Source organism: Bos javanicus, chromosome 2 (assembly GCF_032452875.1).
Source record: "Bos javanicus breed banteng chromosome 2, ARS-OSU_banteng_1.0, whole genome shotgun sequence".
Classification (NCBI taxonomy): domain Eukaryota; kingdom Metazoa; phylum Chordata; class Mammalia; order Artiodactyla; family Bovidae; genus Bos; species Bos javanicus.
The window spans coordinates 124,428,096-124,455,396 of NC_083869.1; the positions used below are offsets into that span (position 1 = coordinate 124,428,096).

The following is a 27,301-nucleotide window of genomic DNA, read 5'->3' on the forward strand; positions in this document are numbered from 1 at the left end:
TATTAAAAGAAGATAATCACATGCATTAAAGTCATCACCAACTCCATCAGAAAAGTCTTTTAAGTAGTTGGAGCCTGTCAAGACCATGATGGCAAATATAAGTTTTACAAAATTCTAATTTTCTCTTAAAAGCTTGAATTTTATCATTAGCAACAAACAGTTGTTTACCAACCCTTAAAGGACTGGCTCATTTCTTTTTTTTTGAGAAAATGTATGCCAAACAACCAAGTCTGAATAATCATAATCATTAATCATAGTTATTTTTTTTCAAATGAAAAAGGTGTTGCACTAAAAAAAAGTGACGAATTCAGCTGAGAATGTAAAACGATTATACAAGTGTTTTTCCTCAAGATAACTGTTGTACCTCAGTATGCAGCACAAGTGCTTTCTGGGTACTTCCTGTTAAATCACACAGAATATTAAACAGAATGTATTTAAGATTTAAAATAATCAATACTTTTTACTACTTCATCATGAAAATTTTTAAGTGAACAGGCAGATTTTAAAATATTTCACCTTTCAACTGCAAGTTAAAAAATAAAAGTGCACCCTAGTGAAGCATACAATGACCAGTAGTACAGTTTGGTGCCAACTGCCTTGATTTGTGCTCCACCATTTCAACAAAGGGCTTCCCAGGTGGTGCAGCGGTAAAGAATCTACCTGCCAACACAGGAGACACAGGTTCAATCCCTGGTCAGGAATATCCCCTGGAGTAGGAAATGGCAACCCATTCTTGTCTGGAAAATTCCATGGACAGAGGAGCATGGCAGGCTACAGGCCATAGGGTCACAAAGAGTCAGACATGACTGAAGTGACTGAGCACACATGGCTTAATTCAAACAGTGGTTATAAAGACTGAATATGATACTATACATAAAGTGCTTAGCATGGTATCTGGCACATAATAACACACATATAATAATTAGCTGCTTATGATATGATGATGACTATGTTAACAATGCATAAAGGAGAATAAGCATTGCATGAAATTTAGACTGCAAAGTCCTCCCAAACCTGAAATTCCATTATGATCAAATATATGTCAAAATCATCAGAGACAGAAGTAAGGCATCAATTATAATCTAATACCACTATTTTCTGCTGTTGTGCTCAACAGCAGCAGTAAAATATTTTCTTTTACCATTTTATTGATTGCTCAAAGATTATACTACCAATAAAAATTATTTTTAAATTATTAGATAAAAAGAACACTTCCCTACAATCCTGACATTCTAACAAATAATTTTAATTGCTTCTTTCTACCACTTACTTTTGCATACATGTATTTGTGTGCATAATTACATATTTTGCATATATATAGAAATTTCTAGAATTATAATCAGAATATTAATAAGTTTCTTAAACACATATTTTGCGCTTCCCTGGTGGCTCAGCAGTAAAGAATCCGCCTACAGTACAGAAGACATAGGTTCAGTCCCTAGGTTGAGAAGATCTCCTGGAGAAGGGAATGGCTACCCACTGCAGTATTCTTGCCTGGGAAATCTCACTGACAGAGGAACCTGGTGGGCTATAGTCCATGGGGGTCACAAGAGCTGGATACAATGTAGTGACTAAACTGCCATCACCAAACACATATTTAAGGACAATACAACATCCTTTAAGTTAGAATCATCAACTAGTTGAAAGTGATTCATTAGTGCTCTTAGATATCAAAGTATTGTAATGTATATACCCAAACTTGAAAAACTAACCTTGGCAATTATCTGTAGAAACAGCATGATCTCATTAGAGTGGGGTAATTGTTATAAGACTACTGTTACATAGATGAAAGACTTTAAAGTTCTTATTATGGTTCTCATGACTGAGGGACTGGAACCTACAGCGGGAATAAGGCAACTAGAACTGGGGGACCTTGAGTTAACACTCTTTTATCTGAAGCATCTTAATCCATGCAATCCTATTGGAACCACTCTAAGGAAAATAAGATGGTTCAACAGCTAGATAGACTACTGTATGACCACTCGGGATTTCTCAGCAGTGTGACCTTCTAGGGCATCCTAGCCTAATTCATGCTAACATAATTCAAGGTGCCAACTCAAGGCCAGGATCAGACATTCTCCTTGATATGCCTTAGGCAGCTGGTAAAATTTAGCTCGGAGAAGTCACTCATATAACAATGGGATATATTGTAGGAAGAAACACTTTTTTCTGGGACATTAATATTAGCTAATGTTTATTAAATTTTTACTGTGTGTAAGACGTTGTATTAAGTTTTTACACCTATGACATTTTCTAACCCTATGGATCACCCTATTTCCTCTGAGGTAATGATCTCTATCAGACATATAAGGAATCTGAGGTTCAGAGAGATTAAGTGAATTACCTGAGGTCACAAGGCTAGGACCAAGCAGAACAAAAATTCAACCCAGCTCAGTCTGACTAAAGCTCTTGTTCTTGACCACTGTGTTATATCTCTCACATTACCAATTATTTTCAAGAAAAAAAAATTAGTGAATTCAAGAAAGAATTTTAAAATATCTTCAGGGGTTTTATGAGGCCTCTTAAGTCTATTCTTGCACAAAGACCCCAAGTTAAGAACCTCTGCTCTAAAGATCTCAAGGTCATCTAATACAGTATAATACATTTAAATCTAAAAAAGAAAAGGTAAAAGGCAATAGTAATAATAGCTTCCATTTATTGAGCACCTGCTATGTGCCAGCCACTGTGCTTAGTGCTTTACATATATTACCTCATTTAGTTTTCATCCAACAGTGCAGCACCATTACTCCAAAAACTTAGGTTCAGAAGGCCTACAATCCCAAAGAACTGGGAGGGGACTGAGCTCAAGCTGACTCTTTCTCTGTCACCAGTTCCCACTGAGACAAACACTAAAATCATCCCAGGTCAAGGATTTAAACTTACTGTCAAAGTGAAGACAGCTCAAACTCTGGAAACATATTTACCTGTACGACTTATGCAGTTCCATGACCTTCTCTTCAAGTTCCTTGGTCTGATTTGGGGCCAGTTTAAAATCACTAACATAATCTGCGCCATGGAGTTCTGGGTCATAGTCTCCCAGCTCAGACTGGATAGTGTAAGAACCTAGTAACGCTAAGGTTGCGAAGGAACAAGGCAGACGTCCTGAAACTATGTCCTGCCGAAGCTGAAGACATAGGTAATACCTATAGCCAAAAGAGAAAAGACGTTACTGTGTCAGTGACAGAAACAATAACAAAATATAGAGAGAGAGAAAGGAAGAAAATGGGAAAGACAGGGAGGGAGGGAGGAAGAAAAAGAGCAACTAAGTAAAGATGAGTTAATATTAACAAACTGTTCAATCTAAGCAGAAGGTATATGGTTGTTCATTGTACTGTTTCAGTGTCAGATAGCCCAAACTGGGTTCTTTCAATTTAATCATACCTTCCAGTTTTCCTGTTCGGTAAAAGTCTGAATTGGTTAACTCAGTCAGAACAAGGGCTAAGGAGGTCAGGGCCATGATTAATTAGAATCATATCTCGGCTTTGACTATAATAAGATATTGAATAACATATGCATCAGCAATCATTTTTGCTGTCTATGATTAGTCACTACATACATGTTTTTTAAAAGTCAGAACAATGCCAATCAAATCATTTGCTGCGTCGCTTCAGTCGTGTCCGACTCTGTGCGACCCCATGGACTGCAGCCCACCAGGCTTCTCCGTCCATGGGATTCTCCAGGCAAGAACACTGGAGTGGGTTGCCATTTCCTTCTCCAATGCATGAAAGTGGAAAGTGAAAGTGAAGTCGCTTAGTCGTGTCTGACTCTTAGCGACCTCATGGACTGCAGCCTACCAGGCTCTTCCGTCCATGGGATTTTCTAGGCAAGAGTACTGGAGTGGGTTGCCATTGCCTTCTCCAATCAAATTATTAAGAGTCTTCAACTCCTCTAAAACATAGGTAGTTAGTACAGAATTTTAGGGATTTGTTATTTGTATATATAATAAACCTTAACAAAGAAAGATGAGTAAGTAGCAACTCTAAGAGAAAGTATTACTTGTGAAACAGAAATAACCAAGATAACTTTTTCAGACAGAGATATGGCATCTCAACTTCAAGAATGTACTAAGAATAACTAGATAACTTTTTTAATGGTATAGACACTTAACAACCAGACTTTTTAGGAGTCTTAGGTTATTCTCTTATTTGGGAGAGTATATGTGTCTGAAATCAGACAGTTGACAGCAAAATCAGAATTAGAAAGTAGTTTCTCAACAACAATTTGATTGAACAAACACTGCCAAATACCTACTATGTATATATAAGGCTCTACATAAGATGCTATGAATAGAAATATTTACTGTAGTACTTTTTATTAGATATTGTTCTTCCATTTTCCTTTTTTGCTAATATTTACATAGAATCCAATAAAGGACACTTTCTTAAAAGGAATCAGTTAGCTGTTTTTAAAGAGTACAAGATTTATTTCATAAATTAAGCAGGCCCAAAAATTACTGAGAAAGATCCAATTCATGTATCTAATCCTACAATTTAAAAGAGGAATAGGAAGAAAAAATAAGAACACTGAGACTTTAGTTTTTTTGATCCCTTAAAAAAGAACATCACGAGAGAAGAGTATTTAAAACAAAAAAACAGCAGAGCCCTATTCTGCCACTCTATTTGTGTCCTATTCTTTGGAGGATGGCATGGTTTATAGAGTCCCTGTCAACAGCATGGCATAATATCCTTGATAAGCAAGGTTAATTCCCTGCCAATTTCCTCCAGGTAAGTCACAGATATTTGAGGTTTTTTGCCTCACTTATTTGTAAGCCTGCCTTGAAGTAACTAGAAATTTTTTATCTTAGGTTTAATAATTCATCATTTTTCTTTAATTCTGAATGAAGAACTCCCTGGACCTTATGATAATGAAATTACTTATTACATATTTAACTTAATACATTATTTACCTTGTTATATCTTCTGTTAACTGTGCTGGGTCAGGTGGGTAAAACTTTACATTAAATGTGAAATTCCAGGGGACACCTGTAAAAATAAGTGAAGAATTTTATACTTATGTCCAAGTTTCTGGTTGTTAGAATTACCTAAAAGTATTTTTTTTTTTGATCTTTTTTTCCCCTGAGGTCTTCTAATATTGATACTTCTTTGCTCTGTGGATAAAATACTACCCTTATTTAAAAAGAAAAATAAGAAAGTTGTTTAGAGACCATCTAAGAAGTTATCTCATTTTTTATTACCAGACTTAATAGTTTTGCTTATAAAATAATATAAGCAAAATAACATGAAACTCTCCTCTAGGTCAACATGTTTGTAGCAATGGTTTTCAAAATGTGATCTATATACGACTCTGGGTCCTTAAAAGCCCTGCAAGTGATTCATGGATGTTTTCTTTTGGTATTGGTATTATTTATTTGTGACATCTCTCAATATTATGTCAAATAAACAAAAAACATTCTTCCCAGTCATATGGGTGAGATTAGGAGATTACTTTAGAAATAGGAAGGAAGAGGCAATATACGTGGCTCTTAGAAACTATAGCTCTAATAAAATATTTTGGGTATGAAAACTACAAGAGTTCAATCCTAAAACTCATACAAGTGTTTTACACTTTTCATATGCAATGAAAATCAGGGATTATGAGTAAAAATTAAGTGGAGAATGCATTTCAGTTTCTCCAGCTATGTGCTACCAGTTCTAGGTTTTTCTAACGTGACTGTTAGTTTCCCAAACGGCAGTGCCTGATCTTAGTAGGATTGGTTATGATGCTGAGAGCTGCATTTAGTTCAGTACTTACTGCATTACCAGGCATTAAGCTGGCTCTCTTATACTTCATTTTATTTATGAAGAAATAGAGGCTTAAGAAAATACATAGCTAATGAATCCAGGGTTCTCTTACTCCAAACCCCATGCTTTTAACCATTGGACTCTATACCCTATAACATACATCCGTTTCAAACATTGTTATGTTTTACATCCATAGTATTTAATCTCCAAATATCATTTTTATTACTATTGGTTGCAATGACAAAATGCAAATTACAACCTGAAGTAGTTTGAATGTCTTAATGAATATGTAGTTTTAAACATCTGAAACATTTAATACAAGAGTCTCTTGGAAATGGTTGAAATTTTCCTTCAAAAATTGAGTTAAAAGGCAAATTCCAGACAGTACAACAAACCTGTCTCAAATCTAGTCACTCTTAATGTCTACTATCAGCTCACTTTCAATGCTTCTTCATATCCCCAAAACTTAAAATGGAACTTAGATTAGAAAAGCAACCACATAATTGTTTCTCATAAAAGGGGCAAATGGATAGGGGGGCAGTATTTACAGTTCAAATACTGTAAAACATTGTCTATTGTTTCATTTTCTGATACGATAAAAACATCAATCTAATCACCGTTAACTCATAATTCCCACATAGGCTTTTTAAAAAGGTGACTTCCATGCTACCTATAAAAAAAAGTATTGGCTAAAGGAAATCAATATGGGAAACAAGATAGCTTAAAAAATGTTCAATAAATGTGAATTCAGCATTTAAGAACTTAAAACATAAATTTAGTTGTTTCATAACATACATAAATGGCAATTTTTTAATAGGGTAGGAAGACTAACATTAAGGAAAGCAAATAAGCAACAGTTTACAACGTGTGATTTTTTCCCCCCTCTTTGAGCTAACTGATATAAAAAGCTTGATATCACCCACAGTTGGTAGGGAAAATAAGTACTTTCTTCCATTGCTGACGTGAATATAAAATGGTAGGACACTGCAGAGAACAACTGACAACGTCTATCAAAATGTAAAATGTATATGCCCTTTCACCCAGCAGTTCCACTTCCATAAATGTATCTAAACACACACTTAAAAGTGGTCACGTGATACACGTGCAAGACATTGTAACAGGGTCTGGAAACAACCTAAATGTACTTATTTAGCAAGCAAAGGTTACATCAACGTGACATGCTGTGGAGTGAAAAAAAAATCAAGGCAAAGAACAGTACACATAGAAAGCAACTGCAAAAGGTGGGGGTAGAAAAAAGTACATATTACAGGAATGATTATCTAGGCAAAGATTTTCCCTATGAGGATACACAGTAAACCGGGTACAGTAGCTACAAAACTAGAAAGGGGAACTCCTGGGGAGAGAAACTGAGAGGTGAGGGCAAAGTGGGAAGAGAGAGACCCATTTTCACTATATACTCTTTTATACCACTTGAACACACTTTGTGTGTGTGTGCATGCACACACATTTTCTAAAGGGTAATCTTTGTCTCCCACTATAAAGGAAATTCCTGAAGGTAAGATTTTTTTTTTCTGTTTTATATATGGTATATACCCCGAGCACCTGTAACAGTGCTTGGCATATCACAGATGCTCAAGAAATATTTGTTGAGTGAACAAATGACATAAAGTAATGATCTCACAGCTTTGTTGTGAAGGTCACATGAGAAGGCTGCTGCCGTTGGTGCGTCACTAAGTTGTCTCCGACTCTTTGTGACCCCCAAGGACTGTAGCTCGCCAGGTTCCTCTGTCCTCCACTATCTCCTGCAGTTTGCTCAAATTCATGCCCATAAAGTCAGTGATGCTATCTAACCATCTCATCCTCTGTCACCCTCTTCTCCTTCTGCCTTCAATTTTTCCCAGAAACAGGATGTTTTCCAATGAGTCAGTTGTTCACATCAGGTGGCCAAAGTATTAGAGCTTCACCAGGACCAATTTCCTTTAGGACTGACTGGTTGGATCTCCTTGCAGTCCAAGGGACTCTCAAGAGTCTTCTCCAGCACCACAAGTTGAAAGCATCAATTCTTTGGCACTCAGCTTTCTTTATGGTCCAACTCTCACATCTGTACATGACTACTGGAAAAACCATCGCTTTGACTATAAAGACCTTTGTTGGCAAAGTGATGTGTCTGCTTTTTAATATGCTGTCTAGGTTTGTTAAGCCTTTTCTTCCAAGAAGCAAGTGTCTTTTAATTACGTGGGTGCAGTGACCATCCCCAGTGATTCTGGAGCCCAAGAAAAGAAAATCTACTGCTGCTTCCACTTTTTCTCCTCTATTTGCCATGAAGTAATGGGACTGGATGCTATGATCTTAGTTTTCTGATTGTTGAGTTTCAAGCCAGCCTTTTCACTCTCCTCTTTTATCCTCATCAAGAGGCTCTTTAGCTTCTCTTCACTTTCTACCATCAGAATGGTGTCATCTGCATATCTGAGGTTATTGGTATTTCTCCTGGCAATCTTGATTCCAGCTTGTGATTCATCCAGCCTGGCATTTCACATGATATACTCTGCATATAAGTTAAATAAGCAGGGTGACAGTATACAGCCTTGTTGTACTCATTTCCCAATTTTGAACTAGAAAAAAATGGAGACTGGAAAAGCTCTAATATTTTTTAACACTAAAATTTCTGCCTTCTACCTCAGCAAAACTTTAATGATGTTCCTGACAAAAGTGTGTAACCTGAAGATTCATATACCATGAGGAAACATCAGACAAACTCAAAGTGACCACTCACAAAATAACTAGCATGGACTCTGCAAAACTATCAATGTTATGAAATATTTTAAAGACTAAGGAATTGTTTCAGATTAAAGAAAACTAGAGCAATGTGACAACTGAATGCAAAGCATCACCTTGCATTTTCGCTATAAAGAATATTATTGACACAAGTAACAAACAAGGTCCATAATTTATAGTATTGTTTCAATGCTAACTTCCAGCTTTTAGTAATTGTATTATGGCTATGAGAGAAAAATCCTAGCTTTTAGGATATGCAAACTGAAGTTTTTAGGGGTAGAAAGCTATTGCAACAGTAATTCACTCTTTTTTCTTTTTAACTGAGGTGGAATTCACATAATATTAACCATTTTAAAGTATAGAATTTAGTACATTTAATGATACAATTCACTGGCATTTAGTATATTCACAATGTTGTATAACCATCACCTCTATCTATTTCAAAACGTTTTCATCACCCACAAAGGAGACTCTGTCGCCATTAAGCAATCGCTACTCCCTTGCCACCCTCCTCCTAGCCCCTGGAAACTTCTAGTCTGCTTTCTGTCTCTATGGATCTATACTTCATATGAATGGAATCAAACAATATGTGGCCTTTTACGTCTGGCTTCTCTCATTTAGCATCATGTTTGAAGCTTATCTATGCTGCAGTATGTATCAGTGTTCCATTCCTTTTTGAGAATAAACAATATTCCATGGTATACATGGAATATATATAACATATTTTTTATCCATCATTCATTGGTGGACATTTGGGTTATTTTCTCCTTTTTGCTATTGTGAATAGTGCTGCTATGATGCAACTTACTCTTAACTGGTTCAGAAAAAAGGTCATGTGTGTGTATAAGAGAAAAAAAGATAAAATGAATGTAGTAAAATACCAACATCTGAGGAATCGAATGTATTCCTGAAGGGTATCCAGGAGTTCTTTGTACCACTCTTTCAACTTTTAAGTCTGAAATTATAGCCAAACATTTTAAAATTTTCTGCCTTCCAAGTACACAGGAAAACAGGAACTATCTCATACACTATTGGTAGAGATGTAAGCTAGTACAATCAATTTAAAGGAAAGCAATTTGGCTATATCTGATAAAACTGAAAACAAACATACTCTATAATCTAGCAATTCCACCTTAAGGTATATAGGTTAAATCAGGGCTGTTTTAAACTGTGAACTCATGATCCATTGTGAAATCAGTTTAGTGAGTCAAAATAAGCATTTTAAAAAACGGAAGAGTATAAAAGAAAAAAATTCAGAAGAGGAATTCCCTGGTGGTCCAGTGGTTAGAACTTGGTGCTTCCATTGCCAGGCCCCAGGTCCAATCCCTAGGCGGGGAACTAAGACCCTGCAAGCCACGTGGCACAGCCAGAGAAGAAAAAAGTCAGAGGATATCACTTATAGTGAAGAATAAGAACTGTTTTTTGAAATTTTCTTTTCAACTGAGATGAATTTCAATATCATGTTCATAAGAAAAGCTAGCCACTATGATTGCTATATAATTTAATTTATATACATAAGAAACGCAGGTTCAATCCCTGAACCAGGAAGATCCCCTGGAGGAGGGCATGGCAATTCAATCCAGTATTCTTGCCTGGAGAATCCCACGGACAGAGGAGCCTGGCAGCCTCCTGTCCATGGGATCGCAAAGAGTCTGACATGACTGAGCTATTTGAGCACACAGCACATGATGTTCAAAAAGGTAAAACGTAAATTTTAAAATTTCAATATGTATTGTATGAAACATTGAAACATCAGGTACTAAAAAAACATTTTAAAAATACAATGGAATCATTAACACAAAATTCAGGACTTCTGCAGGGGAAGGAGAGGGGGGTGCATTTAGAAAGAGCAAACTCTGGGCTACAGAATTTCTTAAACATAATTTGTGTTCTTTTATATATCACTATTTTTCAGCGGTATAAGGATTTCTTGCTTTTGCTCTGTGCTATGTCAGAAAGAGATGGAAGTAGCTAGCCCAACTCAGCAGGTAAGAGCACTCTCATTCACAACCAAGGAAGTTAAAGAAAGCTAAAATCTAAGCTGGGAGAAGGGAGAGAGACTGATTGACCTTAAAAGAAAGTTCAAATGGAAAAAATTAGGTTGGAGGGAAATTTCAAAAACACAGCCAAAGCAATACTGTCTATTGTATATGGGTATGTATATATGAATGAAAAATATAACATGGACTGAATCACCCCAAATTCATTAACATACATTTCCATGAACAGATTTTGCAGAGGAAAACAAAAGAGATAAACCTTACCTGTACTGTTCTATTTTAAATGTAAAATATTAACCCATGTTAATTCTGGGGGATGGGTACATGGGTATATGGTACATTAACTCAATACTTCTCTATATATTTTTTGAAATACAGAAAAAAATCTTGCTGGTGAATGTCTATTACAAATTTAGATATTCATACTTTTTTATTCTACTTCTAGGAATTTACTACAGATACATCTAGGTGAATGAGTGCCAAGTGCTAAGTCGCTTCAGTGATGTCCAACTCTTTGTGACTGAATGGACTGTAGCCCATAAGGCTCCTCTGTCCATGGGATTCTCCAGGCAAGAATACTGGTGTGGGTCGCCATGCCCTCCTCCAAGGGCTCTTCCTGACCCAGGGATCAAACCCGAATCTCCCATGGCTCCTGCACTGCAGGCAGATTCTTTACCACTGAGCCACTGGCCAAGTCCCCACATCTAGATGCACATATACATATACATGTTGCACATACACACATACTATACATATATATATATATGTACATGGAACAACAGGCTGGTTCCAAATAGGAAAAGGAGTACGTCAAGGCTGTATATTGTCACCCTGCTTATTTAACTTCTATGCAGAGTACATCATGAGAAACGCTGGGCTGGAAGAAGCACAAGCTGGAATCAAGATTGCCAGGAGAAATATCAATCACCTCAGATATGCAGATGACTCCACCCTTATGGCAGAAAGTGAAGAGGAACTAAAAAGCCTCTTGATGAAAGTGAAAGAGGAGAGTGAAAAAGTTGGCTTAATGCTCAACATTCAGAAAACTAAGATCATGGCATCTGGTCCCATCATCACTTTATGGGAAATATATGGGGAAACAGTGTCAGACTTTATTTTTTTTGGGCTCCAAAATCACTGCAGATGGTGACTGCAGCCATGAAATTAAAAGACGCTTAGTCCTTGGAAGGAAAGTTATGACCAACCTAGATAGCATATTCAAAAGCAGAGACATTACTTTGCCAACAAAGGTCCGTCTAGTCAAGGCTATGGTTTTTCCACTGATCATGTATGGATGTGAGAGTTGGACTGTGAAGAAAGCTGAGCACTGAAAAATTGATGCTTTTGAACTGTGGTGTTGGAGAAGACTTTTTTTTTTTTTTTCTGGGTGACTTAACAACAAAAGTTTATTTTCTCACAATTCTGGAGGCTGAGAAGTCCAGGATCAAGGTTCTGACTGACTCCGTTTCTGGTGAGATCTCTCTTCCTGACATGCAGACAGTGCCTGCTCACTGTGCCCTCACGTGGTGGTGAGAAAGAGAAAGATGCCTCTCTGATGTTTCTTCTTGCTGCTGCTAAGTCGCTTCGGTCGTGTCTGACTCTGTGCGACCCCAGAGACGGCAGCCCACCAGGCTCCCCCGTCCCTGGGATTCTCCAGGCTAGAACACTGGAGTGGGTTGCCATTTCCTTGGAGAAGACTCTTGAGAGTCCATCCTAAAGGAGATCAGTCCTGGGTGTTCATTGGAAGGACTGATGTTGAAGCTGAAACTCCAGTACTTTGGCCACCTGATGCGAAGAGTTGACTCATTGGAAAAGACTCTGATGCTGGGAAGGATTGGGGGCAGAAGGAGAAGGGGACGACAGAGGATGAGATGGCTGGATGGCATCACCGACTCGATGGACATGAGTTTGAGTGAACTCCGGGAGTTGGTGATGGACAGGGAGGCCTGGCGTGCTGCAATTCATGGGGTCGCAAAGAGTTGGACACGACTGAGTGACTGAACTGAACTGAACTGGAAAAATGAAAGTATTAGTCACTTACTTGTGCCCAACTCCTTGCAACCCCATGGGACTGTAGCCTGCCAGGCTCCTCTGTCCATGGGATTTTCCAGGCAATAATACTGGAGTGGGTTGCCATTCCCTTCTCCAGATCTTCCCAACCCAGGGATCAAACATGGGTCTCCTGCACTGGCTGGCAGATTCTTTACCACTGCACCACCGGGGAAGCCCTTTATATATATTCACTGCAACCCAAAATATGTATATGGTGCTAAAACTTTATAATCATTAAAAAAAATTTAAACAAATGAAATGAATTTATATATGTTAATATAAAGAGTACCCAAATTATATTAAAGATTGCTTGCATATGCATATTAAATACATATAGAATATACATATTTATCTCAAAATATATTTGTAAAGTATATTATATATAAAATATAATATACACATTAAATACATATTTATATTAAAATGTATTATCTATATACACTCAGAAAATCTCTGGAAAGAACACAAGAAGTTAGTTAAAGGACAGGGGAAGAAGGGAAATTTATCTTGTTTCATATTCATCTGGGTCTTTTAATTTCATACTTCATATTTTAAAATTTTAAACTATTAATACATATGACATAATACACAGAAGACACAATATAAAACAATGTACAACATAACTGTATTTTTAAAAAGCAAAATTTATATATGCCTAGAAAAATCTTGCAGATTACACCAATTTAATAGTGATCCATCTGGAGGGTAGGATTTAGAGGTCTTTTACTTTCTTCATGATATATTTTCATTATGTTTCAATTTTTCACAATGAGTATATATTACTTATAGGATAAAATTATCTTTTTAAAAACCCAAAATCTTTCCATGGACATCAACAGTGGACTGGTTCCAAACTGGGAAAGGAATACATCAAGGCTGTATATTGTCACCCTGCTTATTTAACTTATATGCAGATTATATCATATGAAATGCTTGGCTGGATAAAGAGTAAGCTGGAATCAAGATTGCCGGGAGAAATATCAATAACCTCAGATATGCAGATGACATCACCCTTAAGGCAGAAAGCAAAGTGAAACTGAAGAACCTCTTGATGAAAGTGAAAGAGGAGAGTGAAAAAGTTGGCTTAAAACTCAACATTCAGAAAACTAAGATAATGACATCCAGTCTCATCACTGCCTGGCAAATAGGTGGGGAAACAATGTAAACAGTGACAGATTTTATTTTCTTGGGCTCCAAAATGACTGCAGATGGTGATTGCAGCCATGAAATTAAAAGACTCTTGCTCCTTGGAAGAAAAGCTATGACTAACTTAGACAGCATATTAAAAGGCAGAGACATTACTTTGCCAACAAAAGCCATCTAATCAAAGCTATGGTTTTCCCAGTAATCATGTATAGATATGAGAGTCAGACCATAAAGGAAAGCTCAGTGCGGAAGAATTGATACCTTTGAACTGTGGTGTTAGAGAAGACTCTTGAGAGTCCCTTGGACAGGAAGGAGATCAAACCAGTCAGTCCTAAAGGAAATCAGTCCTGAATATTCACTGGAAGGACTGATGCTAGAGCTGAAGCTCCAATACTTGGGCCACCTGACTCAAAGAACTGACTCGTTGGAAAAGACCCTGATGCTGGGAAAGACTGAAGGCAGGAGGAGAAGGGAACAACAGAGGATGAGGTGGTTGGATGGCATTACCGACTCCATGGATATGAGTTTGAGTAATCTCCGGGAGTTGGTGATGGACAGGGAAGCCTGGCGTGCTGAAGTCCATGGGGTTGCAAAGAGTCAGACACAACTGAGTGACTGAACTGAATTGAAAATCTTTGCAATCGGTAAATATCAATCTTCTCTTTGGAGCAATGAAATATTTACATTTTGATATTAAGATTTTTGTTACAGATATGGTTTTTCTTTCCCATATTGAAGGAAAGAGGTTTATTATTTTGAAAAGTTCTTTTTTAAAAAATGACACTTAGGTTATTTTTCTTAGTAAGAGTTTTCTTCCCCAATAGCCTGAAAATCTACTAGATAGTCTTCTCTACTCATCATAAACTCTGTTTTAACTTTTCTCCCTAGAGTTTTCTAGTACAATCATTTACTCCTGAGTAATATTGAATATAAAAAGTATCCTCATTGAAAGGGGCTTGGAATCAAGTTTTTTCTTGTCATGTCTCAACTATTCTAAATATTTTTTACTCTTTCATTTTAAAATGAGATTTTACAGGCAGGGAACAAATATGGAGAGTTGCCAGTCCAAATTAAGAAATATAAATAAACAGGGTCTAAAGGGAAACATTCTACCATAACAAAAGTGTTTTCCTTCAAAAACAAATGAAAAACAAAATCTGTTTTCAGGTGATACAGTTAAAATTTACTAATCATGATTAACAACATTTACTGCAGTTCCTACAAGTTTACTGAAAAATAAACAAAACTAAGGAAGGCCTGGCATGCTGCAATTCATGGGGTCCCAAAGAGTCGGACACGACTGAGCGACTGAACTGAACTGAACTGAACTGAAGGACTTCCTTGGTGGTCCAGTGGCTAAGAATCCACATTTCCATTGCAGGGGGCATGGGTTCAATCCCTGGTCAGGGAACTAAGATCCTGCATGCTGTGGTCAAAAAATAAATATAAAATAAAATAAAAGGACATCTAGTCATAAAGGAGGGGAAAAGTCTCTACCCCTTTAGATACTGGACCAGGGGCTACAAAATACCATGTATGGGCTTAGTCATGTCTGATTCTTTCTGACCTCATCGACTGTAGCCTGCTAGGCTCCTCTGTCCACGAAATTTTTCAGGCAAGAATACTGGAGCGGGTTTCCATTTGCTATTCCCAGGGATCTTCCCCACCCAGGGATTGAACTCACGTTTCCTGCATTGGCAGGCAGATTCTTTGCCACTAGTGCCACCTGGGAAGCTCACAAAATACTAATCTAGACATTTTCAACCTAGAAAAATCTATCCCAAGGCACAAGTCTGAGCATGGTGTTTAGCAGTATTTTGTGTCAATGGGCTCAGGGCAAAGAGAAAACCACAATGACAAAGGGCATTCCACTGGCAAAGGATTTCCATTCTTCGATCCTTTTTGTTCCTTCCACAGTTCCTTACATACTTTGATTTGAAAGAAGACTGCTGAAAGGGAACAAAAAAGAACTACAGAGAGGAAAACATGGAGAAGGTTAGAACTCAATAGTCCAGGACAATTTAAATGGAACAGGATCAGGCAGCAGCTCTCAACTGTAGGCTGCTACAGTTTCAATCACTACCATTTTGAGAACTGACTTCATATCCTTTTCTTTTCTATTCTTTGTTCGTCTCCATCTTCTGTTTCTCTCTGTCATTCCTATCTTCCCCTACTTTGCCTAGTTGTAAAAAAAAAAAGAAAAAAATCAAGATCTGACCTACATCTCAATAGTGTCTACCTCTGCTGTGCCTTTCTATTATGGAATCTCTACCTTTCAAAGGAAGGCTTTATCTCAATTTCAAAGCCATATGCCATAGCCAGGATTCTAAAGTGACTCACCACTAGAAAAGGTTGGAAATCCTCTGACCTACTTTAAAAAAAAGAGAGAGAGCCATAAAATGGCTATATTCACTTACCACGAACTTGCTTTTTTATTTCTTTGGCAGAATCCAGCCATGTCTGTAAAAAGAAGAAAAGGCATTCACACAGAACTCCAAAATATATTAACCACAGAGTACCAGTAGCAGGGTTACGGACCATCTCCAATAGTGTCTCCAGGTCAACCTACATTTCCAACGTTCTTTGCATTTGTTTCACATAGTATAGGGCTTCTGATCAGAGAAACAAGGAGTCAGACAATTGGGCTTGAATCCTAGGTCTACTACTTCCTGGCTTAGTGATTTTAAGCATCTCTGTACCTCAGTTTCCTCATCTATTAGAGGAAATAAAATGCGATATTAGAGGTAGTACCTACCTCAGAGTTATTGTGAAGATTAAGAGAGTTAATATATCAAGTTTTTAGTAAATAAGAAATGTTAAATAAGCACTTGCTATTTTTATTATTCTGTAAAGCTCTACAACCAGGATTATTGATATCACCCGGACCTTAATTTTCACTCCAACTTTAACCTCCAGTATCATTCGAGTTCTCCATGTCAGCACAGTACCTGGTACACGGTTCCTGCTCAGTTAACGTTTACTGAATGAATAACTATTTTGCTTTCTCTGACTACTCTTGCCCACACTAAATTCTTCCTTCCCTGTTCTCCAACCACAGTTAAAGTCTGCACACCACGAAGGCAGGACTCCTCAACCCATCGTGGACCATGCAAAACTAACAGCACTTAAAAAGAACCTCACCATTTCATAGGCAACTTGACTAAATTGAATTGTCTAAGAGATTTTTTATTGACATAAGACATATACAAAAAAGTACATAAAACATACGTACAGATCAATAAATTATCAAAGTGAACATACATCATTATAGGTACCCTAGGAGCCCATTCCATGCCTCCTCCCAATCCCCGCCCCCTCACTATTCCCTCTCCCAAAAGTTTAGAATGGAATTTCAGTTGTATTTAGAAGAGTTAGGTATCTCTTCCTCACCCTGTACCACCCAGGGCAAAGTCCAAGGTGGCCATCCCTGCTCTACCCAAGGAGTGGGCTTGATCACCACAATCTTACATTATATATTATATTATTTTGAGGGCTCCTTTGGTGGCTCAGATGGTAAAGAATCTGCCTGCAATGCAGGGGACCCAGGTTTAATTATTCAATTCAGAGCATTTTATTTAGCCAAAAGGTATTTGTAGAATACCTCCATGTGCTAGGCACCAAAGTTACAAACAAGAATTTAAAAATAGTGATTGTCCTCAAGGAGCTGTCAGTCTGATGGAAGAGGTGGGTGGGTGGGTGGGTGGGTGGGTGTGTGTGTGTGTGTGTGTGTGGGTGTGGGTGTGTGTGTGTGTGTTAGCCACTCAGTCATGTCTCACTCTTTATGACCCCCAGGCTCCTGGAGAGGAATATCAGAGAAGGCAATGGCACCCCACTCCAGTACTCTTGCCTGGAAAATCCCATGGACGGAGGAGCCTGGTAGGCTGCAGTCCATGGGGTTTCGGAGAGTCGGACACAACTCTGCGACTTCACTTTCACTTTTCGCTTTCACGCATTGGAGAAGGAAATGGCAACCCACTCCAGTGTTCTTGCCTGGAGAATCCCAGGGACGGGGGAGCCTGGTGGGCTTCCGTCTCTGAGGTTGCACAGAGTCGGACATGACTGAAGCGACTTAGCAGCAGCAGGACTGTAGCCTGCCAGGCTCCTCTGTCCATGGGATCTCCAGACAAGAACGCTGGAGTGGGTTGCCATTTCCTTCTCCAGGGGATCTTCCCGACCCAGGGATCAAACCCGGGTCTCCTGCATTGCAGGCAGATTCTTTACCATTTCAGCCACCAGGGAAGCCCATAGAAAAGGTTAATAGTGAACAATCAATACGTCTTTAATTCTTAGAGACAGTTAGAAAATGTTTCTCAAAAGAATGTTTAGGGGGGAAAGGCCCTATGTTTCCCAGGATTCACTAGTCCACTGGCTTCCCTAGAAGGGGTTTTTGCAAAGATGAGAGAAACTGAAACTAGATTATGATTCAGAGACATCAACTTTTTTGCCCAGAAATATTTTATCTGAGGAAGGGGGACAATAAGCCCTTTTTTACACAGCCAGGTTTGTACTTTGCTGTATAAACAAACAAATTCAGCTTTTTTATTGGACACTTTTAACATGACTTTATACATAAATATATCAATGAATATAAATAAAGCAATTTAATGTTTTCTCATTAAAAAATAAATAGGCTAGTAAGAGCTACTATAAGGAAATAAAACTTGCTGATACGACAGAGGGCAGATGACACTAACAAAGGCGAAAAGTTTTCAATGCAACTAACAGTTTTGTACCAATGTAAGCCCTGGAAGTTCAACTGCAAACTGAAAGAATTTTCACTGTTGAATGCCTTCAGATGAGCCAGTTCCCAGCAATTTAAGAATACTGGGTTCATAGAAAAATTATAACAGTGATTTTTTTTTTTTTTAAGTAGGTACCAGTACTTAGTGACTTTATTTATATGCCAAATTCAAGTGTTCTCAGATACTATAACATACACCTGAATGGGGTACACACACATAATATAAAAACATTAGATTTTATCTCACTGAGACTGTATAACACAAAATACTTCTCAGAATATTTTTCTCAGTTCATGGGAGAATTTGCTAACTCACAGCGGCAGAAAGCTTTTCCCTGTGGTTTTAGAGACATTGAGTTACCTTCGATCTTCCCTTACTAAGTTACGCTATATCTTGGAGAGGCAGGCAGGCATAAATACATTCTTAACAACAATAAATGAATTAAAACAATTTTGGCAATGAGGACCAACCTAGTTGTTGTAGTTATCTGCTTCAAAATCAGCACAGGAAGAAATACAAATATATGTTTAATAAATACTTTCTGATAAGAAAAAAAAAGCAAGTTGGGGAGGTCAGTTTCTTACATTACAAGCAGTCTTCTCACCTTTGAGGTTGCATTATCCCAAATGGCCAGACCAAAGTAGTCTTCTTCCAAAAGATTGAGGTGTTCACATACTCGTTTAAGTAAATCTTGTCCCTTAGCATGTTTCTGCAAAGATATACATATTTTGGTTGAGGTTTCCACTTATTCTTTTATTTATTATGAAATAACATAAAACATCAGGTTCCAATTTCCTCTTTTCTCCTTGGTTACTAACACTTTCAGATGGCTACCCAGTGTAAACAGAACAATGTAATGAAAGTCTTGTTTCTTAATTTGTCAGTTTAAATATGCATCACAGAAATGGTTGCTTGGAAATGGTGCTGCAATTCAAAGCAAAATCCCACATTCCCTGCATCAAGCATCCCCCATCCTCTATCTTAAACATTACATTCTTTATTTTTGGTGCAGTATTTCCTGAAGCTTGCTGTGGGCTACTGTCAGTCACCGTGAGCACCTGAAACAGCTAAATCAGCTGTCGACACTGATGTTAACAGTGGCTATGGAAATCATCAAGACTATCATTCCCAGATCAAAAGTCTCAAGTCAATGAGCTGTGTCTCAACTCATGGCCATCTCTTTCAGAAAAATGCATAAAGTATAAGATTTTAGATGCTCTATAGACATTACTCCTACAATTGTGCTCCAAATAATTTAACATTCTTCTACCTAGAAAATCAAACCACCACCAATTTGAGATACTTATATTCCTGTTTATAGGGCTGCTGCTGCTGCTAAGTCGCTTCAGTCCTGTCCGACTCTGTGCGACCCCATAGACGGCAGCCCACCAGGCTCCCCCGTCCCTGGGATTCTCCAGGCAAGAACACTGCAGTGGGTTGCCATTTCCTTCTCCAATGCATGAACAGAAAAGTGAAAGTGAAGTCACTCAGTCGTGTCCAACTCTTCGAGACCCCATGGACTGCAGCCCACCAAGTTCCTCCATCCATGGGATTTTCCAGGCAAGAGTACTGGAGTGGGGTGCCATCGCCTTCTCCGGTTTATAGGGAGGAAATGCCATAACTTAGGGACTGAGATTTAGAGTCAAAAAGTCCCAGCCTTTTCATTTACTAGCTAAACAACATGAGTTGATTCAATTAATATTTCTGAACATTACTTTCTCATCTGTAAGAAAAGATTATTTATATCTGCTCTACCTAACAGCTGGAAATGTTGAAAAACTTAAACATGATAATACCTTTTGAGAAATAGTTTTAACATTTCAAAAAATTAGAAATCATTGGCACATCTACATGACACATACCCTTCTCTCAATGAGCTGTTATTTTTAATGACTATTAGTAATTCACATAGTTGCTAATTCATTTTTAGACTTATCCCATATCATTACATCATTTTCTTCATTTTCTCCCTTCTATGTTTCTAAAGGACAGAGATGATTTGAGAATTCTTCACATACAGGTCCCTACTCTCTTCTTTATACTTCCAAAATTCAGAAGTCCTAAAAAGTAAAAGGTGACGTTTATTTTGTTTTTGTTCAAAGCTCATCTGAAGGGAAATTCTAACCTGATCCATTATGGGCTACTTTTCATTTTTATTGATCCAACTTAGAGTCTTCATATATTTTACCATAGAAATAACATGCTTGGTCATGTGCCTACTGCTACACACTTGACTGGGTGTATTATAAAATTTCCATGCCACCAGGGAAGCCCGAAAATTTCCACAGTATGTACTTATTGCTTTTCTAAAGCCCCAAATATTTTGAATACCGAAACACATCTGCCCCCACGTGCTTCAGATAAAGGGATTCCTATCTAGATCTTGATCTGAGTGTGAAGAATGAATGCAGAATAGCTTTCTCCATCTCTAGACTAGTTAGTAGTGAGAAGCAGAAAGAGCAGACCCTAGATCTCCTCTAGTTACCAGGAATAGTAGCCATTTTTAAAATGCAACAGTGTATTTTTCTTGTTTTTCAAAACTTCAAAGGGGAATTTCTATTAATAAATACAATATAATATTTTAGACTACTTATTTGTGCTTTGATATATTTGCATATAAATAAATCAAATTCAAAATAATGTTACATACCTAAGATACAAGTATATATGAGTTATATGTATTAGAAATAATCTCAATAATTGCTTTTTATCAAGAATATTATAATTGATAATTACTTCTCTAATTAAAAAAATAGCTGATAGATTTTCAAGGATTTTAACTTGTCTTGAAGCAAAAGAATAATTAAAATATTAATAACTCTGACATTTCTATTCTTGATTCAATTATTTATTCTTCCTGGAAATAAGAGAATTTTAACAAATGGCATTACTTGATGTAAGCTTTTTATATCCTATCTCATGGAGCTAAAGAAATACATTCAATAAACCAAAGCTTATTAGAGTTTAGATCTGGGAGAGCAAAAATGAACAGGTAGTAATTTTTTTTTTTTTTTGACAAGTACAATTATGGGGACTGCTAGACCTAGAAACTGAGGCCATCCTGGGAAATCTCGTCACGGAAGGGCACTCTATAAATAACCTTTTTTTTCTTAAAATTATTTTGGGTTATAAAAGTAACACATACTCAATTCACAATACATGTATTTGGCAGATACAGAAAAAACTGGAGATGAAAATAAGACTCACTCATAATCCTTCCACACCTCCACCCCTAGAAAATCACAATTAACGTTTCAGTCCATAGAAACAGTCATTATACAGGGTCTTACCTCAGACCACAGCACCGCTTTGAAACATGAAACAATCTGTACGCGTTCTAACTACTGGAAATCGAAACGCACCCACCTCCACCACACATTCGTAAACTGTGTCATCCAACAGAGAAACCTTGCAGTGCATGCTTCCGTGCCTTCTGAGGGATTTCTGGGGAGCTTTTAATTCTCTCTCTGCTTTTGATTCAGGACCTTCTTCTTTTACTTCTATTTTAGAGCACTCCTCAAGTCCTCCTTCTTCCTTAGTCTCAAAATCTGGATCTTCTCTGTGTTCTTCCTGAGCAGGCTACATAGCCATGACATCACCAAGTCAGTAATAAAGACACTTCACACAACATGCTGTACACATGTTTGCTTATAATGTGGCTACCAATAAAAGCACTAACTGAAGAAGAAAACTGTTAAATACAAGTGATAAGAAGATTAAATAATTTTTTTCTATAAGAGATACGATCTCCCCAAAGATCCACAGATTCTGCTAGTCTCAAAACTTTATAATATAAGGTAAAATTTGCTCTTTTTCCCCTAAAACTGAAGTGGGTAGCCATTCCCTTCTCCAGGGGATCTTCCCGACCAAGGGATCGAATCTGGATCTCCTGCATTGCAGGCAGATTCTTTACCAGCTGAGCCACCACGGAAGGCCCCTGATACAAGGTAAAATTCTATCTTCAGGTGGAATGTCATTTTTCAAATCAATAAATGAAGGTTTCAGGTAAACTAGAGCATACCAATCTGTTGCTCTCAGCACTATACATTTTTACTGGCTATACCATTATCTATTCTTAAATTCTATCAAAATCTAAACATCTTTGCCCCTTGCTCCTCAATTCTAATGAGGTAGCCTTATGAATTGCAAAATAGGCTGTTATTTGTCATGCGGTCTAAATTTTATGAATGGCTAAGAGGGGTTCCTGACCAATTTAGAGCAAAAGGCAACAGATGTAGTAGGCTAACAATTGCAAATACCAGTGATCTAAATTTTTACCAGGTATCAACCATGACAAATGCAAAGAAGATTCAGAGAAGCAAGAGATCCACTGAAATCTGGATCCCCTAGGGCAATCATTAAGTCATTCCAAAGCAATACAGGTAAGTGAGACGACATTTTCGCATACCCCTACTTACTTTTTACACAATAAAACTGCTGAAAGATTCTTAACCGAACCTCACTAATCCTTTTCTTTCAAAAGAAAACATAGTTGACATTTGAGAAGGAGGATTTAATTATTTGGCTCCTGCTCCTCCTGCATTAGATACTAGTGAAGTGAAGTCGCTCAGTCATGTCCAGCTCTTTGCGACCCATGGACTGTAGCCCCCCAGGCTCCTCTGTCTGTGGAATATCCTATCTGGCCTATCCCCACTCTACTAGTACTCTTCATGTCAGTACCCTGTTTGTTGCCTTCGTAACATTTATGACCATAAATAATTATTTTGTATTTACTACTTTTTTTGTCTCTTCCATTAGACAATAAAGTTATCAAGAGTAGAGATCATGTTTGTTCAATAACAACAACAAACATTTATATAGAAGTTACAATGGGTCATTACTGTTCTAAAAGCATTACTTATATGAACTCATTTAACCCTGTGGGAAGTGTACTATTGTTATCTCCCCTTGACAAATAAAAAATTGAAGGAAGAAAAGTTAATAAAGTAGGATCATACAGTCAACAAGTCACATACCAGTCAGACTCCAGAATTCATGATCTCTTTGCCGTATTGTAGTTTTTTATTTACCAATGTCTGTCCAGCTTAGGGCCTGGCACACACAGTAGGTTTTCAGCAAATTTGTTGAGTGAATAAATTAAAAAGTATTAAAAAATGACGCATGGTTTCCAAAAAACCCAAAGTACCCTAGATGAAGGCCAGTGCAATCCTACAACGCAAACTCAATTTTAAAAAATCCTGTATAGAAAAGGACCATTAAAATGAAATTCTACTATGAAATCGATGAATGAGATTTTAGTTAAATCTAAAATTTGTCATTTGTTTCAACTTTAGTACAAATGTTATGATCTTTAGACAAAACAGACTAATCCTGATTCAAATGCTAACTAAAACAAGATAGAGATTTTTCAGTACATAAAGCAAAGGGGGAAAAAGGCAGCTAAAAACCTCTTGAAACTACCAGGCTTCCTGAAACATAACATAATTTAACTCCTTTGGTATTCCTAAAATTAAATTAATTTAATGACACTAAAATCTGTGGTTTCTCTGCCTTTACTGTTTATATATTTTATTAACTAAGTAATAACAACTAACATTTACTCAGTGCTTATAGTATGTCAGACAATGTCTCAAGAGCTTTACATATGTATCTTTTTTAATCCTCATAATACCCAAGTATGGTGAATATTATTATCCTCATTGTACGGAGGAGAAAATTAATAAAGCAAAAGTGTCACTTGTCTGTGACTGAATCTTCTAGTCATGTACTATAAATAAAACTTTGTCTTCAGCCTACTTTAACTAATAACAAATACATAATAACAACTTTATCCTAAATTTTACTTAGAACTTTTAATATACACGCAATATTTTCATAAATACATATATTATTTTTTAAATCTAATAAAACTATATAGCCCAAGTCTGAAACCTATAATAGAAACATATAGGACTTACACATTTTACAATGTACATAATGCCCACATGTTTCAAAAATAAAATACTTAGAAAACAACTCTTAATTTGTAATTTATTAAGCCTGAAAACAAATGACATGCCTAGAAAATAGTTTGAGTTGCAGTACTAATATTTTCCCAAGTGTTTTGGACCGATGACCAGGCTCACAACTCATTCTCAGTTTAACTACACTAACAATTAAGCCTCCCCACAACTACTATATATTACAAAGGTGATATAAAAGAGCTAAATTCCTGCATCTGTATCTTACACTCTGTGGAAATATGACCTAGTTGTAGAAAACAACAAGATAAGGTAGACATAGTTCAAACTTATTACCTACTTCTGGGTGGCCTGAATCTATCCCAAGGCTTTTATAAAGATTTCCATAAAAGAACTACGTTTGTTGATAAATTATCCCATTTCTAATAATTCCACCAAAATGAACTCTGAACCACTTCACTTCCTTCCCCCTCACCATTAAAACTCCTGGACTTGTTCCATTATTATAGCAAAATGTAAATTCATTTGATACATTTCTTTCATTTTCTCTTTTTTGATTTAGACAGTATAAGTATCTTTTTTTAAGTCTTTATTGAATTTGTTAAAGTACTGCTTCTGTTTCATGTTTTCATTTTTTGGCCAGGAGGCACCTGGGATCTTAGTTTCCCCACCAGGGATTGAACCTGTGACCCCAGCACTGAAGGTGAAGTCTTAACCACTGGACTGCCAGGGAAGTAACATAAGTATCTTGACCACGTGAATTTCTTTAGAGCAGAAACTCCAAAGCATTATGTTACTTATTACTAACAATACTTCAATCAACTAGCTAGTAAGAAATCCTTCACCTCCCACTCAATCCCATCCTCTTACCTGTGTTTCTGCACTGCTTAATGAATGGAGATCCAAGGATGGGTCTGTTTTGAGCTCAGGTTCAGGAGCTGCAATTGGGGCCTTTAAAATGATTTCTTCATCAAGACTGGCTCCAAATTCTATCTCCTTCTGGCCTCCTTCACCTTTCTCTTTAGCTGACTCTACTTCTTTGCCTTCCTCCTCAGATACCTGAGATTTAGGCCTTTTGAGAAATGAGGAGAACAGCCGTGACAGGCCCCTGTTTTCTGATGTCCGCTCCTTGTTCTTGGTCAAGTCTTCATGTGTCGGAGTGTCTCCATTAGATGTTTTCAGCTTCTGCTCACACTGATTATCTCCCTCAGCTGCTGTTTGAGAAGCCTCTTCCAACTGAGTTTCCTGTTGACCGGAGCTTGTGGCTCCCTCACCCTCTTCCTTCTGCGGTTGGTGCTGTGGATTTTCAGCCTCAGCCACTAAACTCTTCTCTGTTGTCATGATGTTACTATTAAAAAGAAGATGGCAAAGGGGGTCTCTTAGAAACAGAATGCATTACTGAAGGCAAAACCCTCAATCAGGTCAAGGGTGACAGAGTTAGTATCTTTAGGTATTTAACCACCAACAGACAGTGCTCTCATCCATTAAACATGAGACTTTCCATTAAAGCACAAAAATATCTTACCTATACACCCTGGATAAATTATTAATGCTTGACTTGCTAAAGTTATGACATAGAGAAATTAGCTTAAAATAGGACCCCCTGAAAGCCAGCTTAGTGAAATGCATATTTTAAATTCAAAGCTCAAAACCATGTATAGCACAGTTTTATCCCTCCTAAAAAAAGATCTTATTTATACACTGTTCTTTGACAGCATCAATCTGCGGGTACAAGGTTTGTAGAAATTATCTGCAAAGTTCTCTACATCCCAAGAGATGATGGGATTAAGATTCCCCAGCTCTTCAGTCTTATTGTTTATATTTCTCAGAATGCATATTAAGAACAGAAATGTAGAATTCTGATCATTTATCAGGCTTGGCAACAGCAATGACAAGTATACAGTTAAAATAATCACAAAACAAATCCTTAGGATTTCGTGTTACAACATTAAATCGCCAAAGTCTCTGACTTGAAGTTTTTTAAGATCTTTTTTCCTTCTGACAAATATGATTTAGAATACTCATCATTTTTAAGAGCAGCAGGTAACTATTACAAGAGAGGAAAATAGATAATAGAGAAAAATAAAGATGAAAAATAGAGAAGAAAAATATTGATTAGAAAGCAAATACTGATTCAACTGTAAGAGAAGAGAAAGCAAGCTGTAGGCCTCACATATTCAAAAACTTGTTGATTTCCAGCTTCTTTCTCTCACAACTCCCAGTGCTATTAGTCAAGTTGCATAATAATGCCAAAGAGTAATGTCACTAAAGGGTAACCACCATACCAGGGAACAACTGAGTAATGAAATTGACTAATTACTTTGCCTAGTCAAGGCTATGGTCTTTCCAGTAGTCATGTATGGATGTGTGAGTTTCTTCACATGTATGGACTGTGAAGAAAGCTGAGCGCCAAAGAATTGATGCTTTTGAACTGTGGTGTTGGAGAAGACTCTTGAGAGTCCCTTTTACTGCAAGGAGATCCAACCAGTCCATTCTAAAGGAGATCAGTCCTGGGTGTTCTTTGGAAGGAATGATGCTAAAGCTGAAACCCCAGTACTTTGGCCACCTCATGCGAACAGTTGACTCATTGGAAAAAGACTCTGATGCTGGGAGGAATTGGGGGCAGGAGGAAAAGGGGACGACAAAGGATGAGATGGTTGGATGGCATCACCGACTCGATGGACATGAGTTTGAGTAAACTCCGGGAGTTGGTGATGGACAAGCAGGCCTGGCGTGCTGCAATTCATGGGGTTGCAAAGAGTCGGACACGACTGAGCTACTGAACTGAACTGAACTAAATAATGACCTTACATTTTGATTCACTGCTATACCTAAAAGTACTCCACCCAAAAAGCAGTGTTTACATTGTCTTTGCTTCTGCTCCATGCTGTTTAGATGAAGTACATCTAGTTTGGATGCCAAAAATCTGAACTGATGAACCATATTTGGCCCATTCCATCCTC

General features: G+C 37.4%; 1 protein-coding gene across 27 annotated transcripts in view; it reads right to left on the reverse strand.

Moving 5' to 3' along the window:
• EPB41 (erythrocyte membrane protein band 4.1) overlaps window positions 1–27,301 on the reverse strand; it is a 181,208-nt gene that overhangs the window by 75,814 nt on the left and 78,093 nt on the right. For 15 of the 27 annotated variants that reach the window (XM_061390480.1, XM_061390361.1, XM_061390353.1 and 12 more), the window contains exons 2-7: window positions 25,209–25,686; window positions 21,784–21,996; window positions 19,022–19,126; window positions 16,093–16,135; window positions 4,907–4,982; window positions 2,925–3,143 (exon numbers count right to left, since the gene is read on the reverse strand). In XM_061390480.1, the coding sequence (XP_061246464.1) occupies window positions 2,925–3,143; window positions 4,907–4,982; window positions 16,093–16,135; window positions 19,022–19,126; window positions 21,784–21,996; window positions 25,209–25,679 (1,127 nt within the window). In that variant the 5' untranslated portion in view covers window positions 25,680–25,686. Of the gene's footprint in view, window positions 1–2,924; window positions 3,144–4,906; window positions 4,983–16,092; window positions 16,136–19,021; window positions 19,127–21,783; window positions 21,997–23,393; window positions 23,470–25,208; window positions 25,687–27,301 lie in introns of those variants that run through there. The other 12 variants (XM_061390473.1, XM_061390525.1, XM_061390457.1 and 9 more) reach the window with 3 other exon arrangements.